Source organism: Ctenopharyngodon idella, chromosome 3 (assembly GCF_019924925.1).
Source record: "Ctenopharyngodon idella isolate HZGC_01 chromosome 3, HZGC01, whole genome shotgun sequence".
Classification (NCBI taxonomy): domain Eukaryota; kingdom Metazoa; phylum Chordata; class Actinopteri; order Cypriniformes; family Xenocyprididae; genus Ctenopharyngodon; species Ctenopharyngodon idella.
Genome location: NC_067222.1, coordinates 44702294 through 44722994, shown reverse-complemented (window position 1 = coordinate 44722994; position 20701 = coordinate 44702294). Strand labels below are relative to the sequence as shown.

The window sequence follows — 20701 nt, the reverse complement described above, 5'->3', positions numbered from 1 at the left end:
ACAAAATATTTATGAACAAAGACAATATATCAAAATATTCACAACAAACACCCTTTCAACATGAAACCAAGAAACGAGACCCAAACTTTCCCTGCTCTCCCCACAGCCTCTCTGTTACATACAGAAGGGAGCGGAGACACAGGTAAGGATTAACAGGTTTATTTCAGGTAAAGCAGAGCGTGAGCAGAGTGCAGGTGAGTGATAGCAGATGAATAGATCGATGAGCCGATGAACTGGAACTGATACTTGTCTGTGTGTTCTTAGGGAGCGTGGATGCCAGGAGACGTGGAACAGACAACACACCGGAGAAGCACAGGAGACGAGGAGACACTGGGAATCACTGAGGACGCTGGAGACAGGTAAGTAGATGAGCAAGGGAGTCCTGGAGGTAAGTGAACACTGGTATGTGTTAACGAGACCGGACAGTGACTGAGTGATCTGGAGTGTCTTTTATGTGGCTGTGGTGATGAGTGTGAATGAGCGTCAGGTGTGGCTTGTCAGTACTCAGGAGAGGGAGTGCGATGTGATTGGGTGAGTGTAGAGCCTGGCGTGTCTGTGACACTCTCAAATGTTTGTATCCCACAGGATACGTCGCCAGTTTTAGGATTATTTGCTGTTTGAAAGCAACATTCAGAAGCTCTGCTGGAGCAACTGTTTATGAGATTCAATTCTAGACTCTATTTGAATCTGTTTTGACTCTTGCAGCACATTCATTAATTTTAAGCATTTAAATATCACTATATATATATATATATATATACTCACTAAAATATGTTGGGTTAAAATAACCCAACAAGTAACCCAACTATGGGTTAACATAGCACCTATATATATATTTCTCTTTTCTCTGACAAATGAGAAATGCTCTTAATGAGAAATTAAATGTCTTTTTTATTCTAATAGTTGCATTTTAAAAATGATATTGGCTCCTTTAAACGTGTAAATGTTGTTAGTATCTTTTTTTTAAGGGTAGATTTACTGTAGTTGAACTATAAATGATGAGTATCTTGCATGGCGTAGAAAACACGAGGGACGTGAAGTCCAATATGAATCAATCTAGATTTAAATTTAAAGAGACAAGACAGTCCATTCATGACCTGTCGTTTTATTCTTATCCAAAACGAGGTGATGTGAACATTATGAGCGCTAAAACTCTCGTGTAAAGTCTGTTTCATTCATACTCGAAGCCAGAGGGCGCTCTCTCTCTCTCTCTCTCTCTCTCTCTCTCTCTCTGTGTGTGTGACTACGCATGTGCGGAGCGATTGGGAGGATTGCGTGAGTGTTTGAGCGAGTGGCGGCTTGTTTGAGTGAGTTTTCATTCTTTCTTTCAATTATTTTGAAAAGTTAGTGTTGTTTAGTTTGCTGTTATTTGTAATTAGTTGGGGGTTGTGAAAATGCCATCAGATTCTGATGGGTTTGCTACCTTAACAGCCTGGCATGGTTTGAAATGTTTACCGGACGAATCAATCACTGTTGAAGACTGTTTGAAGGCTATTAGTAGCGATATAGGTGCTCGGAATATTTTGTCAGCGTCCAGAATGAATAAAGCTGTTGTTGTGTTCGTGAGGGAAGAGTCTATGGTTCACCATTTAGTGGAAGTTGGCTTATCTGTTGGTGATGTTTTGGCCTGTTTTGCCGCTGTCGAGCCCTTCAAAAAAAGGTAACTCTTTCCAATGTGCCTTCGTTCATTTCAAATGATCCACTTGAGCGATTACTTAGCCGATATGGTAAAACCATGATGCCGATTAAAATGATCCCACTTGGTGTTAAAAATCCAGATTTAAAACATGTGATGTCATTTAGATGCCAAACCGCTATGATTTTGAATGCTGAATTTCAGCACTTGGATGTGTCTGCAAAATTGACTTTGGCAGGTAAAGATTATCTAATTTTTATCAGCACGGAATCAATGAAATGCTTCTCTTGTGGGGTCTATGGACATACCAAATTGAAATGTACTAATAATAAGGTGACTGAACGAAATGAGACTGAGATTGAGTCTGAGCCTGAAACACCTACTGTGCAAGTGGCTCCTGTACTGGATGGCAGTGATAAAACTGATCAGCGGGCTGAATTGGATTCATTGTCAAAAGATGATGAAAATCCGAAAGTGATATATTTTCTTCATTGTATTCTTTTATTTTCCGTCATGACAACCTTAAACATTGGGACCTTTAATGTTAATGGTTGTCGGTGCATGAAGAAGAGAGTTACTTTGTTTGATTATCTGCGGTTAAAACAAGCAGATGTTATTTTGTTGCAAGAAACACATACAGATCAGCAAAATCAAGCACAGTGGATTAGTGATTGGAAAGGTAGTGTTTTAAGTCATGGCACAAATCTTAGTGCTGGTGTTGCCATCCTTTTTTCTTCACGTGTTGGTATACAACCAGTTGCGGTTGAAATTATACCTGGTCGGATTCTGAGAGCTGATATTGTTTTTGGTGATACTCATTTTTCTTTTATTAATGTGTATGCACCGAATGTAGGTCATGAACGTATCTCTTTTTTAAAAACACTTTCTGATGCTTTGTTACAGTGTCCTCAGGGAAATATTGTTGTACTTGGTGGTGATTTTAATTGTACGGTTAATTCATATTTAGATAGGAATCATGATGAACCTCACCATTCTTCTGCTGAGAGTTTAAAGAAATTAATTAAAGAACATAATTTAGTTGATGTGTGGAGGGAGGCCTTTCCTGGAGCCAGACAGTACACATGGTTAAAAGCTAACTCCAATAATGTGTCAGGGGCTAGGCTTGATCGCTTTTATGTCAAAAAGGACAATAGGGGTAGGTTTTTTAGTAGTACGATTTCACCATCTTTTTTGTCTGACCATCACTATGTATCCGTAGTAGTTTCTGTTTGTCTTTCTAAATCTTATAAATCACATTGGCGCTTTAATAATAGACTATTGCAGGACTGCACTTTTTTTCACTCCTTTAATCTTTTCTTGAATGCTTGGAGAGAGGACAGGTGTAATTTTCAGTCACTGAGTTAATGGTGGGATGTTGGTAAATCACAAATCAATCTTTTTGCCAGCAGTACACTGCACATAGTGCTGGAACGCTAAAAGCAAGAATGAAGTCCCTTGAACAAGCTATCCTTGGGCAAAGCAGTGACTGTACCCACAATAATTCAACTTTTATTGACTCTGTTGCAAATGATAAACTTCTTCTAAAGAATTTATTGGAAGAACGAGGAAAAACAGCCCTTCTAAGGACCAGATTTGCTCAGCTGAATGACATGGATGCTCCGACATCATTCTTCTTTGGTCTTGAAAAAAAGCCAAAGGAACAGAAGAGTTTTTATCAGTTGAAAATACCAGGTGGCAGTGTGACTACAGATCAACAGGAAATTCAATCTCATGCTCTTTCTTTTTATGAGGATTTATATCGTTCGGAATTATGTGATGATACAGCAACTGATGAACTTTTATGTGACTTATCCAAATTAACAGAAGAAGAACGTAGCGAGTTGGACAGGCCTTTGACCTTTGGAGAGATTTCACAAGCTGTTCAAGATTTGGGTTCTGGGAAGTCACCTGGATTGGATGGGCTTACAACAGAATTCTTTAAATCCTTTTGGAATGTGCTTGGACAGGACATGTATGAAGTTTTTCTTGAAGCCATCGATCAAGGGACCCTTCCTTTGAGTTGTCGAAGGGCAATTCTGACATTAATTCCAAAAAAGGGGGATCTTGGATGCTTAAAGAATTGGCATCCAGTATCGTTGATATGTGTTGACTTTAAGATTTTGTCTAAATCTCTGACTAATAGACTCATAGAAAGAAGTATATAGCATCGTAGAAAGCATCATAGAAAGAAATATATGGCATCAGTCATTCATATGGACCAAACATATTGTGTTCCCAAAAGGACAATATTTGATAATCTGTTCTTGATGAGGGATATGATTACTGTGGCAAAAATGCATAATTTAGACATTGGATTTCTTTCATTGGACCAAGAAAAAGCGTTTGACAGGGTTGATCACCAGTACTTATTTAAAACTCTGGAAGCTTTTGGTTTTGGTCCTTATTTTAGATCCCTCATTGAAATGTTATATAACGAAATTTATAGTATGTTGAAAATTAATGGTTCCTTAACTAGGCCCTTCCCTGTAACCAGGGGGATAAGGCAAGGGTGTCCTCTTTCTGGTCTTTTGTATGCAATTTCTGTTGAACCTTTATTAGTCTCACTTAGGAGGCAGCTAAGTGGGTTTAATATACCTAGCGCCCCCAGTGTTGATTCAGTCAAACTTACAGCATATGCTGATGATGTAACAGTAGTAATAAAAGATTCAGAAGATGTTACAAGATTGATTTTAGCTTTAAACAAATTTCAGCAAGCTTCATCTGCACGCATTAATTGGGAGAAATGTTCATCCTTGCTTTTGGGAGACTGGCAGGGTGCAGGACCTCCTAGGCTGCCACAGCAATGTAAATGGACCAGGGATGGATTTAGAATCCTTGGTTTATATTTTGGGACTAAAGGTTACACGGAAAACCTGGGAAGGGCTAGCTGACAAGGTAATTCTTAGAATCCAGAAGTGGCGGTGGATTCTGCCACATCTCTCTTTTAGGGGGAGATGTTTAGTCATTAACAATCTAGCAGCTTCAATGTTATGGCATAAATTTACCATATTAGATCCTCCTAAAGATTTGCTTTTAGGAGTTCAAAAAGCATTTATCAACTTTTTTTGGGATGGCTGCCATTGGCTTCCTCCAGGTGTCCTTTATCTTCCTGTGGCAGAGGGAGGCCAAGGACTAATACATTTGGAATCTAAGATCCTGGCAATGAGATTACAGTCATTACAAAAACTTTTGTACAGTTCAGATCTTGTGCCTTGGGTTGTGTTTGGATTACATATAATCAATAATTTTGGAGGATTGGGGTTTGATAAACAGTTGTTCCTAATGCAGAAGACCATGGTGGAGAAAGTGTATTTGTGATGAAGCGAGAACCACCACTCGCTTGGGGACGAAGTGAATGTCCGTAAAAGATGTTAAAAATAGTGGCTCATCCCGCAATAGCACTTTTGTGCAAGTGTGTTTATTTACAGTGCCAAAAATATACACAGTCCAACGGTGAAATATATATACAGGTGCACAACAACGATGGGGGAAAAACCAAAAAAAAACCAAAACAAAAACCAAAGTACCAAAAAAAACAACAAACAGCAAAATAAAGAGGAAATAATCCAATCAAAAATATGTACAGGTAAGTATCCACAATATACAGGTGACTGGAGGTTCGTTCGAGGCACCGCAGTTGCACTCTCACTTTGACTTGGTAAACAAGCAATTAGTTTGAGTCTGGCCTGCTCTTATATAGGCCAGACTACACCCCGCCCCTACCACGGGACTCCTCAAACCAGGTATGTATAGCAGGTATAAACTCATTTCTTAACCCATTTTCACTCAATCCTATACATTTAATTAACATTAAACACAAACTCCACACATAATCCACAAATAAAAACATTCACTACAAGAATAATACATTTAACACTTCAGTTTTATCACACATAAAACATGGGTACCCCTATTAACATTACACAATGGTTTGGCTGGCTTCCGGTGCACTGCGCCGGTGCGGCGCGGTCAGTGATGTCATAACCAATCGCCGCTCGATTGCTCTGTTTTGCCGACGCAGCGTCTCACACTGGAACGCCGACCATCGCATGCCCAATTAAACACACTAAAACAAGGACAGAACAAGACTATACATCCATCAACGTACAGTGTGAGTGTGTGAAATGTCCAGGGTTATGAATACTGACGGAGGGGCAAAGAAATAATGTTCAACATGTCCGTGTGCCATCGGGACTGCGTGTGCACCCGCGCCGCCAATAGCAGCAACAGTGGGAGGGGAAATGAGCGTGGACCATTACAAAGGTTAATATTACTGTGTGAGTGCATGTGTATGTGTGCCAGTGTTGCCCAGCGGTGACAATTAGGTCAGCTTTGTCACATTACCTCCCCCCTCTCCAAGCCGCACACTGACCGGGAACCGGGACAGGTAGTCGGCGACCACATTCTGCTTGCCAGGTCGATGTCGTATCTTGAAGTTGTATGGTTGCAGGGCTAAGTACCATCTTGTAACTCTGGCGTTATGGTCTTTCATAGATTGGATCCAGGTCAGTGCTCTGTGGTCGGTAATCCAAGGTAACTAGCTTCTTGACGTGCCCACTCGCATTTGTTTACATTCAGTGTCAACCCGGCTGCTTGTATCTTCTCCAAGGTCTGTCGCACATGTTGTAGATGCTCAGGCCAGGAGTTACTGTGGATCACAACATCATCCAGATAGGCAGCAGACCATTCCTCACAGCCCTGGAGGACGCGATCCATTAACCTCTGGAACGTGGCAGGTGCCCCATGCAGGCCAAAAGGAAGGACCGTAAACTGATATAGCCCAAGTGGGGTCCGGAATGCTGTGTATGGTCTGGAGGCTGGATCGAGGGGCACCTGCCAGTAACCCTTGCACAGATCCAGGGTGGTAATAAACTGGGCTTGTCCTATTTTCTCCAACAAATCATCCACTCTCGGCATTGAGTAGGCATCAAACTTTGATTGTGCATTCAGTCTACGGAAGTCGATGCAGACACGCAGTGTCCCATCCTTCTTTGGGACAATGACCATGGGGCTGCTCCATTCACTCACCGAGGGCTCTATTACTCCTAGTTCCTTCATCATCTTGACCTCTTCCTTTAGAGGTTCCACCAGCCTTTCAGGAACACGGTAAGGCCGCTGTCTTGAGGGTGTTGGGTCAGTCAGGTGTATGGTGTGTTGGATAATTTCAGTCCGCCCAGGCCTCTGGTGGAACAAAGCAGGAAATTGGTTCATGAGATGATGTAGCTCTTCTTTTCTCACGTCATCTAGGTGATCCAAACTCACCACTGACGGCTGTCTCTGAGCTCTTGCCTCTGAACCTTCATCCTCCACATCCTCCACCTTCCGTACCAGAAGTGATTTCTCTGTTGCCTTACCGACTAACTCTTTCCACTCCTTTAGTAGGTTTACGTGGTAAGTCTGTTTGGCTTTCCCTTTGTCAGGGTGGTGGATCTCGTAGGTCACTGGCCCCATCTTGCGGACCACCGTGTATGGTCCTTGCCACTTGGCCAACAGTTTATTCGATGATGTTGGTAACAGGAGTAGCACTTTCTGCCCCGGCTAGAACTGTCGAAGTCTTGCATGCTGGTCATACCATTGTTTTTGAGCTTGTTGTGCCTCTTGCAGGTTCTTTTTTGCCAGTTCCCAGTACCGCTCAAGCCGATCTCTCATCTCAAGCACATACTGCACTATGCCTTTCTTCTCGGTTCTGGAGGCAGGGTCCCCCCACCCCTTTCTCAGTAGGTCCAATGGTCCCCGCACTTGCCAGCCATAGAGGAGTTCGAATGGAGAGAACCCAGTTGAGGCTTGAGGTACTTCTCTATAGGCAAAAAGCACAAAAGGCAGCCATTTGTCCCAATCACGTCCCGTGTCTGCAACAAACTTCCGTAGCATGTTCTTCAGGGTTTGATTAAATCTCTCCACCAGGCCATCCATCTGAGGGTGGTATGGGCTCGTCTTGATGGCGGCGATACCCAGCTGCCGGTTCAGGTGCCCCATTAGCCGCGAGGTGAAGTTGGTTTCCTGGTCTGTCAGGATCTCCTCAGGGATGCCTACTCTGGAGAAAAGTTGGACGAGGGCATGGATGATTTTGGGCGTGGTGATGGATCAGAGTGGGAAGGCTTCTGGATATCTTGTAGCATATTCACTGACCACCAGGATGTACCGATGTCCTGTACTACTTCTTTCAAGTGGGCCCACGATGTCCATGGCGATGCGTCTGAAAGGAGCAGAGATCACAGGGAGAGGTTGCAGGGGTGCTTTACCGCGCTGGGAACCAACACTGGTCTTTTGACAAACGGCACATGTATTGCAATATGTCTGTACATCCGTGTATAGTGTGGGCCAGTGAAAGCGTGAACTAATGCGTGCATATGTTTTCTGCTGTCCCAGGTGGCCAGCCCAGGGATCAGTGTGTGCTTAATGTAAGACAATATGGCAGCAGCATGTTGGAACAACCAAACGTGTCACATCATTTGTCTGCAAATACAACACTCCATTCAACACAACATACTTTTGATTGCCCAAATTGGATGCATTTTCACACTCAGTTTTTTCAAATAGTAATTTTAAAGACTCATCCTCCCTTTGCAATTTTGAAATGTCCTCCGGGATCCTCCAGTCACTAACATCAAGACCATCCACAGAATTCTTGGAGACTGGGGTACCCAGGTACTTCTCTAGCCGCCGCTGTCGGCGTGACTTTCTTGGGCCCTTAGTCCCGCCCTGCAACAGACTACTGTCTAAGTCTGGCAGTGGCTGCAGACCTGCCTTGGCTTGTGCCCGAGTGACAACAGGACATGACACTTTAACAGTAGCAGAAGGGGTAGCAGTTTCAAAGTCTTCGGTGGTTTGTAACAGATCATTCAGGACCGGTAGGTCTCGACCCAGAATCATGTCAGCTGGTAAGTTATCAATTATGGCAACATTTAACAAGTACAATTTATCATGCACTTCAACAATCACTTCAGCTCGGGGATACTGCTTTACGTCCCCATGTACACACTGAACAGCGGTGGTATTCACATAATTGACATTTGATACAAAACATGGCTTCAACAGCGAAAGAGTGCTACCAGTGTCCAAAAGAGCTTGCAAAGAATGTCCATTCACTGTTACATTGCACACATTTTGACTTCCCTCTACAAAGTCTCTCACATTGCCTTCCTCTCTGGGAACATAACAAAATCCAGTCAGTTTTGCTTTTCGCCCAGGGCACACCGATGCTTTGTGTCCTGGCTGTTGGCAATAAAAGCAAATTAATCCCTTGCCCACAGTCGATTTTTGGCCTTGTGCATTGTCTGTACGATCAGCATGACGTCTCTCAACCCCAGCCCCAGAGCTATCAGAAACAGAACGTACAGTACCTCCAGGTGGTTGTTGAGTGCGTGGGCCTCCACGGTGAGCGTTCATGTACTGTTGAGCCAGCTTCGCTGCTGCCAGCCCCGTCGTCGGCTCATGCTCCCGTACCCAGGTGCGAGTATCATACGGAAGCACGCGAAGAAGCTGCTCCAGGATAATAGCCTCACCAATCTCCTCTTTAGAGTGCTCCTCAGGCCATACCCATCGTCGATACAGATTCCTTAAGCGATGGTAGGTTTCTGTTGGTGATTCTCCCGTTGGAACAAAGGACGTTCGGAAGCGCTGGCGGTAGGTTTCTGATGAGATGTTAAATTTCTCCAGCAGTGCTTCCTTTAGATCAGCATACACCTCCGCCTGCTCCTCATCCATCGCTAGGTACGCCTCCAGTGCCTGCCCTGTCAGCAGTGGAACGAGTCAAAAGCTCCACTCCTGCTCAGGCCATCCCCAGGTCCTGGCCAGCCGCTCGAACTGCCGAAGATAGTTTTCAATGTCTTCCCCCTGCTGGAAGGCTGGCATCTTTGGTTCAGAACGCAGCATTGGCTGGCTTGATGCAGGAACATTTGTGGAGTCTAGGACATGTGCTGGACCACCTCGTGTGGAGACTCTCTGTGCTGCTGGTGTTGGTAGGTCCATCCGTAGACTATCCATGTCTAACGAGGTCTTTGCAGGCTGCACCGACTGTAAGATGGACTCTCGTAGTCCACGGAGCTCTCACAGATATCTCTCTTCCCTCTGCTCTTGTGCGTCAAGGAATTTGTGCATCAGGGACACCATTCCTTCACCAGACGTTGCACTGGACGTGACGGGCTTGGACTGCGGTGAACTGGCCTTTGCTGAGGCTTCAGGAAGCTTTGCAGCTGCCTCCTCTTCCTCTGTAGATTCCATCGAATCCCAGGTCCCCTCCTCCTTAGCCACCGCCTTCACCTGGGACCGCAAACCCGTCCTGGGTTTTCTACCTTTTGGCACTGTCTTGCGGGTTGCCATCCCACCGCTGCCACCAAATGTGATGAAGCGAGAACCACCACTCGCTTGGGGATGAAGTGAATGTCCGTAAAAGACGTTAAAAATGATGGCTCAGCCCGCAATAGCACTTTTGTGCAAGTGTGTTTATTTACAGTGCCAAAAATATACACAGTCCAACGGTGAAAAATATAATATATATAGGTGCACAACAACGATGGGGGAAAAACCAAAAAAAAAAACCCAAAGTACCAAAAAAAAAAACAACAAACAGCAAAATAAAGAGGAAATAATCCAATCAAAAATATGTACAGGTAAGTATCCACAATATACAGGTGACTGGAGGTTCGTTCGAGGCACCGCAGTTGCACTCTCACTTTGACTTGGTAAACAAGCAATTAGTTTGAGTCTGGCCTGCTCTTATATAGGCCAGACTACACCCCGCCCCTACCACGGGACTCCTCAAACCAGGTATGTATAGCAGGTATAAACTCATTTCTTAACCCATTTTCACTCAATCCTATACATTTAATTAACATTAAACACAAACTCCACACATAATCCACAAATAAAAACATTCACTACAAGAATAATACATTTAACACTTCAATTTTATCACACATAAAACATGGGTACCCCTATTAACATTACACAATGGTTTGGCTGGCTTCCGGTGCACTGCGCCGGTGCGGCGCGGTCAGTGATGTCATAACCAATCGCCGCTCGATTGCTCTGTTTTGCCGACGCAGCGTCTCACACTGGAACGCCGACCATCGCATGCCCAATTAAACACACTAAAACAAGGACAGAACAAGACTATACATCCATCAACGTACAGTGTGAGTGTGTGAAATGTCCAGGGTTATGAATACTGACGGAGGGGCAAAGAAATAATGTTCAACATGTCCGTGTGCCATCGGGACTGCGTGTGCACCCGCGCCGCCGATAGCAGCAACAGTGGGAGGAGAAATGAGCGTGGACCATTACAAAGGTTAGTATTACTGTGTGAGTGCATGTGTATGTGTGCCAGTGTTGCCCAGCGGTGACAATTAGGTCAGCTTTGTCACAGTATTCTTTACCTTTCAGTTTTTACCCAGGAGTGATTCTAAAAAGTGAGTGATTTTAAAATATTGAGAAATGAGGATGAACATTATGGTTTTTTAGAACCTCTTTTTTTTTAATCCCCTTTTTCAGTTTTCTGCCAATGTGTCATCATCTTTAGTCATTAAATTTTTGAATGCTGGGTTATCAAAAGTCATGGACTTGATTGATTTAAAGAATGGTCAATGGAGAACTGTACATTCAATTGCTGATCAAGTTGGGATAAATTCAGTAAGAATTGTGGAAGGATTAGTTCGGAATCTTAAGACATCCTTCCCTCAGACTTTCCTTTCTTTTATCAATAATGGTATTCAGAATGGTTTTATTTCTCAGACTTTTAAAGTTTAAAGTAGTTCCTAAAGATTGGGAATCTGATGTTAACAGTCAGACAAAATTGTTAAAAGGTCATGGTGCTTTGGTGTTTCATTGTATTGGGAAAAAACTTTTACCATATTTGTGTTAAATCTGTACATTTGGGACAATTGAAGCAAAGACCAGATACTAAATGGAGATCTTTGCTTTCTATTTCAGATGATTTTTATCCATCGTGGAGGTTATTGTATAAGCCTCCGATCTCTAAGAGATGTGGAGATATTCAGTGGAGGATACTACATTGTATTATAGCCTCAAACTCTTTTGTGTCAAAGATCAACAAGGCTGTTTTACCAGAATGTCCTTTCTGTAATGCTCTTGACAGTGTGTTTCATATGTTTTGCGAGTGTTGTAGAATTAACCCGTTATTTGAATTATTGGAGAAAATGATTGTAAGATTAGGTTTTACATTTACCAATAGTCTATTTATTCTGGGTTGCAGATATAAAAGGTCTTGGCAGCAACAGTGTATACTTGCTAATTTTTTAATGGGACAGGCTAAGCTTGTAATTTTAAAGTCTCATCAGTGTAAAAATTCTGGTGAAAATGTGAATATTGTAACTCTAAGTCTGTTGTGGAGACAAGAATAGTAATTGAACATACTTATTATCAACATACTAATAATATTTTTTATTTTGAATGGAAATGGTGTGTTAGGGGGGGCTTTGGTGACTGTGTGTGAGTCAGGGAATTTGGTGTTTAATTGGTAATGTTTTGGAATATGTTTGGTTAAGTTTTTTTTTAAGGTTTGTAATGTTTATATAATTAAAGTGTTTGAAAAGTCAAAGTCTCTCTCTCTCTCTCTCTCTCTCTCTCTCTCTCTCTCTCTCTCTCCACCAGCTATTCGCTGTAGCAGCAGTTTAACAAAAAGTAGAAACGTTTTGACTGATGAAACGTGAAGACGATTGCGACAATATATGGTTTATGTGTGTGTTTTAAAGCCAACTCAAGATATTTATTGACAAAAAAGTATATCAATAATGCAGTGCTTATTGACAGACTTTTTAATGTTTTTGAAATAAGTCTCTTATGATCACCAAGGCTGCACAAACAGTAATATTGCGAAATATTACTATTACAGTTTTCAGTGTCACGTGGTCCTTCAGAAATCATTGTAATATGATGATTTGCTGCTCAAGAAACATTTATGATTATTATCAGTGTTGAAAATAGTTGTGCTGCTTAAAATTGTTGTGGGGAAAAAAAAAAAAAATTGTTGTGGAAACCATGATGCATTTTATTTTTCAGGATTCTTTGATGAATAGAAAGTAACAGGATTTATTTGCATTTATTACATTTACTTTTATTACATTTATTAAAGCATTTATTAAATATAAATCTTTTTTAATATTATACACGTCTTCACTGTCACTTTTGATAAATTTAATGCATGCTTGATGAATACATTTTTCTTTTTTTAATCTTACAACAAATGTTTGAATGGTATCATGGTTTCCAGAAATATGAAGCAGCACAACTGTTTTCAACATTAATAATCATAAATGTTTCTTGATCATCAAATCATCATATTAGAATGATTTCTGAAGGATCATGTGACACTAAAGACTGGAGTAATGATGCTGAAAATACAGCTTTGATCACAGGAATGAATTACATTTTACTATATGTTCACATAGAAAACAGTTATTTTAAATTATAATACTATTTCACAATATTACAGTTTTACTGTATTTTTGATTAAATAAATTCAGCTTTGGTGAGAGAAAGAGACTTGTTTCCAAACTTCTGAAAGGTACTGTATATTTTTGATCATTTGCATTGTGTAAAATCCATGAGGACTTCATGCACAAGTGTTTGTAGTACATAAACCAATCATAAAATTGCCATGAAATATTGGGAAAAATATTATAGATATCAGTGGTTATTGTTCAGAAGCGATTTCTTACCGAATTAAAAGATAAAAAATAAAATGTGTCAGTTAGACAAAGGTCAGATAAAAACTGGTATTACGCCTGACATTTCTGCCCCCCTCACTTCGGAAAAGATGTCTGTGTCTCTCATATCTTGTTGTGAGATTCTGCAGTTCAGTCACTGTTTCTCCAGCAGTGATTGTTGCTTTAACAGTCTTACTTTAGTCTTTTGTACAGCATTGTAAGAAAGCATTTGCCATGATGACCATGAACTGTAATCTCTCTCCTGGTTTCTTTTCCAGTCCTCAAGCATGATTGTCTCAAAAAATCTGATCTGTCTGGAGGTTCGATCCACTCAGTCCAGCAGAGGGAGACAAACATCACTCAGACAGAAGCTCATATAGTGACAGAAAACATGAGCTCAACTAACCTGCCGTCACTGAGGGTCGAGTGAGTGAATTCATCTCGTTCATCCTCTGGCTGCTCAAACTCCAGACTAGATCTGCTGTGTCTGGAGAAAGTGTCTCACTAACAACACTATTCATTCTCTCACGGCTGTGAAATACTTACAAACGCCTCCATCCATCTCCTGTAATGTTGGGAATGAAAAGATATAGAAGTACAGATGAAGCATGATGGATTTAGATGCTGCATAACCAGAGCCATTGTTTAAATTTCCTCTCTCTGTCACAGTCCTGCTCATGTACGAACACTGACCCAAACCAACAGCACTAACACAAGAGTCAAACTCTGCTTCTGTGTCAATGTCCATTCAACCAGGTAAATATCATGAGATGTTTAACGCTTTTAAAAGTGAGAGGAGAGGATGTAGATTATCATTTGAATAATCCAAACAAATCATGTTATTTCAAACACAGCATCGCAGATGTAACTCTTATGTTCATATTGGACCAGACGTGGAGTGACAGCCACAAAACCCAATGTCTGTCTAAATAAAACAGCACGAGTCTGACCATTCAGATGAGACCGAGAGAAAACAAGATGAAGAGAATGAATTTAAGTCCTCAACTCATGAACATTAAAAACATCTTAATAAACATCCTAAAATCTTAAGGTAAGTAAAGGGCTCTAGTTAATGTAAGACATTGTCGTTAGCTGAATATTCAAACTAACCTGACTCAACAGCTTTTCTTAAATCTCTTTAAAGAGCTGAATGTGTGTAAAGATCACGTTAAAGCGCAGCGTCTCAGCATGAGCTCCTGTATATGGTGTGTGTGTCGCTGCTGCAGTGGAAACTCACTCAATAAATGCTCTATAAATGTGTTTGCGGTGAGCAGCATCTCTGACAGACACACCCTTGAGCTCCTCCATGATCTTCTACTCCATCTCACAGCAGCTGGACTCCTCGTTCACCCAGAAGTGTGCTGTTGCTTTATTTAGATTTCATTTCTAAACCCTCTTCAGACTAACAGACCCAACAGAGCAGGACGAGACCGCAGTTAAAGAGCCTGAGAAATACAAACTAGAGCTTTGTGGCTTTTAGTCCATGTCTGTTAGTTTTGAAGACATTTATATGCTGGTGTACTCCAAAACAGACAAAATCATCTTTTTGCACATATATTTAAAATTACTAAAGCCAATAAACTATTAAAATGATGGCTGTGCACCACCCAACTTCCTGTTCAATAGGATCCATCAACACAAGACAGAAAAATTTCTTTAAAAAGAAATCAAAATAATATTTATTACACTTGTACAATAACACATAAATATTACAACTGATTGTTTTTATACGCCATCATGAACACAGATGACACAATATAACACTGTTTCTCTGGCACTGAGAAGAATATCATCATTATGACTGACATCAGGAACCTCACAAGAAATATCAATATGAAAACAGTACAATAGTTTCATAACATCAGCAACATGAACCATTTAAAACAGCACTTTAATAGTGATACTTTGGTTAAATATTACAAACTGACTAAAAACTAATGTAGTTCTCATTGATTTACAGCAGTATTTGGATGTTATGAACAGAGAATGAAGCTGTAATCGTCTTTTCCTTCCAGTTTGAGCTTTAAGGAAACTGAAATAACCCTGTCTGGACCACAACTATTTCTCATGAAACCAGAAAATGACAGACGGACAGATACTAAATGAAAATAAAACACTGGTAAACAACGGTTTAAAACATCTGGTAAACTATGTTACATTAAAGATAGAAAGAAAAGTGTGAAATAAACACTATTAATGGAAGATATCAACATATTATTCTGGCCTTTTGAGACAAAGAGTTTGCCAGCAGAAACAAAAACAACAACTTAAAAAATAAAAACATTAAATAATCCAGTTGAATTGCCTTTACTTTGGTTTCAGCAAAATATTTGAGTTCCAGATTTGTCTGAATGGATCAATGAGGAAAATCAGCTCAATGATTGAGTCAAGAATCCAGACGAGTCTGTTGTGTTTCTCAGCATCTGGTGATGAAGTTCCTGGATTCGGTTTTGGCCACCAGTAATCGGAGCGAATCGCTTGGCGTCCGGATGAGTTCTCTTCCACTGTCAGGAAAAGAAGGAGCAGGGGAGGGTTATTCGGTCAGTTTCAGTGTCAAGAACGTCCATCATCTCATCTGTTAAACCTCAGATGTCTGTATTAAATCTTATAATGTGAATCTAATATTCAGAACATGTTCAAGTTTCTTATTTCAGAATCAGAATGAGCTTTATTCACCAATTGTGTGCAAACACAATGAATATGTTGTGGTTTTTCAGGAGTTCTGGGTACAAACATACATACAGGACATTATTTCTCTCCAAAATCAAAAGAAAGAAGTAAGATATTTCGCTTAAAGATAAAGAAAGGTAGTCCTGCCTATGATTGGGCCATATCACTAAAACAATACAATATTTTTCAGCTTTTTTGACATTATTCTATATATTTGCTCTCAAATGACTTATGGGTGGATATCAGAGGATCCATTATTTCAGCCAAACCAGGAAAAATCTAGTTATCTATAATGTGAATAGGAATATTTTTTTAATCATTGGAGACAAAGAAGAAGTATTGTAAGGTAAAATGCCACCCTTCAGCAGCATGTCAGATGTTGTTCACCTGTGGTAGTCCACGCCCACCAGACTGACTCCATTCACAGCGAGGATTCGGTCGCCCGCTCTGAGTCTCTGGCTGAGGGCTGCTGGGGAATCTGGCACCACTGACTTCACGTAGATCCCACTCACTCGCAGGGGAGTTTTCTATCACCAACAAGCCAGAACAAAGACAAGACTCGAGATTAGCGATGACTAGATGAGGATCCGCATCAACAGGAAATGATTAGTTTGATCCCCGCTGTATCACCCTAGTGGTGCATTTGTTTGAGAGCGTCCTGAGTCACATGATGTTTTATTGTCTCTGAAGGCTCAACCACACAGTCATCAGGTTCTTACTTCATCTTATTGTTAACATCAACCTCAATGTCAGTGCAGTTCTGGGAAACACAGGAGATCTTCTCACGTTCAGTCAAGCTCTGGACTCATTGTTGCTTCAGAAGACAATCGGTGTGGCTAACGCAAACCCATCCATCCCCTACTGAGCAGCTTCTCGTAAAACATAACCCCCCACACGTGCACCTCATAGTGAACACTTAAGTCAGCAATTCCAAGTCATTTACAGGGCCAAAGTCTCTGAGCAAGTGAACAAAGAAGCTCTAAGAAACTATGACTCTGCTCCAAACCCTAGTGAGCTGCCATGTAGGCAGTATTTTAAGGCCTCACAGACACACTCATGATGCAAAATCTGTTACAAAAGGTAGGCAACGACACTGTGCTGCCGTCCAAGATATCTTTGACTAAAACCAAATTCCAAGGAAGCAACACATATATTCTTTTGCAGAAAAGACAATCCCATAATGCACTGCAACATGTTCAGTGAACGAATCTAGCCAGATATTTGATGAAGCGAGCTTATAATTAAACAAAATAGACCTGTTTTACCCAATACATGTTTATCATAAAAGTGATCGTGTCTCTTCAGAAGACTTGAATTAAACACTCAATTTATATGGATTCCTTATATGATGTCTTTAAGGTTTTGAAGCGTCGAAGTTTTGGGTCAATTGACTTTCAATGGAGGGACAGAAATCCCTCAGGTGAATGAAAGACTTATTGGGTTTGGATCAACATGAGGATGAGTAAATGATGACAGGAGTTTCATTTTTGGGTGAATTTCCCTATAAAGGTTAGGATGCTGTCTATGTAGGGAGTAGAGAGCAAGGCAGTTCACTAGTTTTTGAAACAGATTCTTCATGTCCGGATCTAGTGTATCCTCTGTTATATTTAATCATAACAGCTGCTGACTGGTCTAGTTTTGAAGGTGTTGAAAAATAAAGTTGAGCAGCAAGCTCAAATTACATTACAGTTTGCATTTGGCTAGGTTTACTATGCAATAGATATGAAATACCTTCTATATATAAAACAGGGTCATTTCAACAGCATGATCACAATGAAGGAACAACTATTGAAGTCAATATGCTAATCAACTCATCAGAGGGACCATCATTTATTCATCTGCTTCAAATGTTACATCGTCTACAGTAAATAGAGAGTGAGTATCAAACAAAACATGTCCAGGTCATTTTCCTGCTAAATTCTCATTACCGCAATACACAAAAATCTCATTCTCATTACCGTAATGCGTCCCAACCATAATGCAAGTATTCCATGCATAAAAAAAAAATCATATACTGTGCACAGTTTACATACTATATACAGTAGAAGACAAGTATAGAAAGATAAATAGAAAACAAAAACAGGACAAAGATAATTCTCACCATTCCATCCACCAGTGCCAGACCAAGACCATGAGGTCCTTTCATCAGCTCTACGGTGAACGCTTCATCTCTATCATCCTCATCTTCCTCTTTTCTTTGGTCTGTGTTTCCTGCGAGGCCGTTCTTTACTGAGAAAACAACATCAAACGCATCACATTATCAGAATAAAGGTTGTTTTTAGGACTATCAATATTATTATCATAGTGATTATTTCATGAAATTAGAGTCAAAATGAAATCAGAATTGTAGGTCATATTGAAAAGGTCAAAATTCACCCATAAACTAGTGAACGGACTGTTTCTTTCTTTCAGATTTTCACAGGTTTGGTTTGTAATAAACATCAGACAATTCTGCATAATGATGATACAAGTATGACCATTTTCATGTTCCCATAAAAATATTCTGCTGTGGGCTGGTGGACACACAAAGGGCTTTCCTCCAGCGCTCGGCCACCCAGCCCGCGTCCTGAACAATGCCTGTCCCGTTTAAGATTCCAGCAAGCAAGCTGTAAATTCCCATGATGCTTTATCCATTGCTCTTTTTTCTCCTGACATCACCACCTCTCTGTAATTCTTGAACCAGATTATAGGATTTGTGCCACTACCAAAAAAAGTGGGATGTATTAGTGGCCAAAACTAGTGTGATCTAAGAAAAGGTTGGGATTGGGAAAATCCACACTAGTCTTTAGAAAGAGGAGGTGGGAAACCAGTGGGAACAGGAAGTCACATGTAGAGCTCTACAATTCTTTAACTATATAATAAATGTACAAATGTCCATATTTTCCATATTCTAGTTTAGACACTACTTTAGTTCTGTCACGTATCCCTGTCATTCCCAGACTACATTTCCCACAATCCTCCCTGGCAATCACCTGCACTCTCTCCACAAATCACCAATTGCCACATACTGCTGCAGCACATTATTTCGACTATTTAAGCCACACACACCCTCACACACTTTGCGAGGTCTTGTTTACTCTGTAGCAATTCTGAGCGTTATTTACCCTGCCTGCCTGCCTACCGGTTGCTACGCACTCAAGCCCGCCGGTTGCTATGCACTCAAGCCTGCCGGTTGCTACGCACTCAAGTTCAAGTCCGCCGGTTGCTACGCACTCAAGTTCAAGTCCGCCAGTTGCTACGCACTCAAGTTCAAGTCCGCCGGTTGCTACGCACTCAAGTCCAAGTCTGCCGGTTGCTACGCACTCAAGTCCAAGTCTGCCAGTGTCTACGGACAAGATGGCCGCCCCGCCAGTGTCTACGGACAAGATGGCCGCTCCGCCAGTGTCTACGGACAAGATGGCCGCTCCACCAGTGTCTACGGACAAGATGGCCGCTCCAGTCTTCGCCGAGGCCGCTCCAGTCTTCGGCGAGCCCGCTCCAGTCTTCGCCGAGCCCACTCCAGTCTTCACCGAGCCCACTCCAGACTTCGCACCCAAGCTCCTTGCCCTGCCGGCGCCACCCAAGCTCCTTGCCCTGCCGGCGCCACCCAAGCTCCATGCCCTGCCGGCGCCACCCAAGTTCCTTGCCTTCGACCCAGCTCCAGCCCACCAATACATTCCAGCCCACAAAACCCTTCCTGCCACCATTGAATTCCCAAAGAAAAAATGTTTTTTGGGGGGGGGGCATATACCTGAGGGTCGGGAATTTGTGGGTGGGGCTCCCGAACTGCTATGGCTGCCCGAGACTCCTGACCCGCCGTGGCCGCCTGAGGCTCCTGACCCACCGTGGCCGCCAGAGACTCTTGACCCGCCATGGCCGCCTGAGACACCTGACCCGCCGTGGCAGCCCAAGGCACCTGACCCGCCGTGGCAGCCTGAGACACTTGACCCGCCGTGGCTGCCCGTGGCACCTGACCCGCCGTGGCTGCTCGTGGCACCTGACCCGCCGTGGCTGCCCGAGGCACCTGACCCGCCGTGGTGCCTAGAGTCCCTGGACCTGCCCTGGAGACCTCTTTACCTGTCTGTCCGTACACCCTCACCTGCCAGTAGGTCTCCAGGGCACCCACCCCCCCTCCCCGGTTGTGCCATTCACGGCGCGAGGACGCGCCTTCCGGGAGGGGGACATTCTGTCACGTATCCCTGTCATTCCCGGACTACATTTCCCACAATCCTCCCTGGCAATCACCTGCACTCTCTCCACCAATCACCAATTGCCACATACTGCTGCAGCACATTATCTGGACTATTTAAGCCACACACACCCTCACACACTTTGCGAGGTCTTGTTTACTCTAGCAATTCTGAGCGTTATTTACCCTGTCTGTCTGCCTGCCTGTTACTGATCCCATCTATTCCCAGTGTTACGATTCCTTTCTGAGCGTTATTTACCCTGTCTGTCTGTCTGCCTGCCTGCCTGTTACTGATCCCGTCTGTTCCCGGTGTTACGATTCCTGCTGCCTGCCCTTTGGACCTTTTGGATTGTTTATTGTTTCCTGGTTTTGTGTATGCTTTCTGCCTGCCCTGATTCATTGCCTGTTCCTCGACTACGGTTCTGCCTGCTCTCTGCCATACCTGTTTGCCACTGTTTGACCACTGCCTGTCTTACTACGAACTCTGTTTAATAAAAGCCTGCAGATGGTGTCAGCATCCTACCTCCTGTAGTTTGTCTCCGTGCCTCTAGAGGTCCCCTG

The 20701-nt window shown here is 42.3% G+C and overlaps 3 protein-coding genes and 1 long non-coding RNA gene across 30 annotated transcripts in view; 2 read left to right on the top strand and 2 right to left on the bottom strand.

The window, feature by feature from the left end:
- The window catches only part of radil2a (Ras association and DIL domains 2a), a 206282-nt gene that overhangs the window by 64833 nt on the left and 120748 nt on the right, over positions 1–20701 (bottom strand). For 2 of the 8 annotated variants that reach the window (XM_051888390.1, XM_051888389.1), the window contains exons 14-15: positions 18074–18201; positions 16360–16499 (exon numbers count right to left, since the gene is read on the bottom strand). The exons of 2 other annotated variants lie outside the window; for them this stretch is intronic. In XM_051888390.1, the coding sequence (XP_051744350.1) occupies positions 16360–16499; positions 18074–18201 (268 nt within the window). Of the gene's footprint in view, positions 1–14953; positions 15807–16359; positions 16500–18073; positions 18202–20701 lie in introns of those variants that run through there. 4 more of the 8 variants (XM_051888387.1, XM_051888384.1, XR_007929275.1 and 1 more) reach the window with 4 other exon arrangements.
- The window catches only part of LOC127509550 (NACHT, LRR and PYD domains-containing protein 12-like), a 238303-nt gene that overhangs the window by 137702 nt on the left and 79900 nt on the right, over positions 1–20701 (top strand). The gene's annotated exons all lie outside the window — the stretch shown is intronic.
- LOC127509555 (uncharacterized) lies at positions 1253–14822 on the top strand. The gene is made up of 4 exons (XR_007929277.1): positions 1253–1307; positions 13581–13728; positions 13972–14058; positions 14157–14822. It is a non-coding gene; the product is annotated as an uncharacterized LOC127509555 (long non-coding RNA).
- On the bottom strand, positions 8004–11597 carry LOC127509552 (uncharacterized). Its single transcript, XM_051888391.1, has one exon. The coding sequence runs from the start codon at positions 9341–9343 to the stop codon at positions 8033–8035; it is 1311 nt and encodes a 436-aa protein (XP_051744351.1). The 5' UTR covers positions 9344–11597; the 3' UTR covers positions 8004–8032.

Coding starts and splice junctions, on each gene's coding strand:
- LOC127509552 (XM_051888391.1), bottom strand. CDS start 9,343: ATGGATGAGGAGCAGGCGGAGGTGTATGCTGATCTAAAGGAAGCACTG.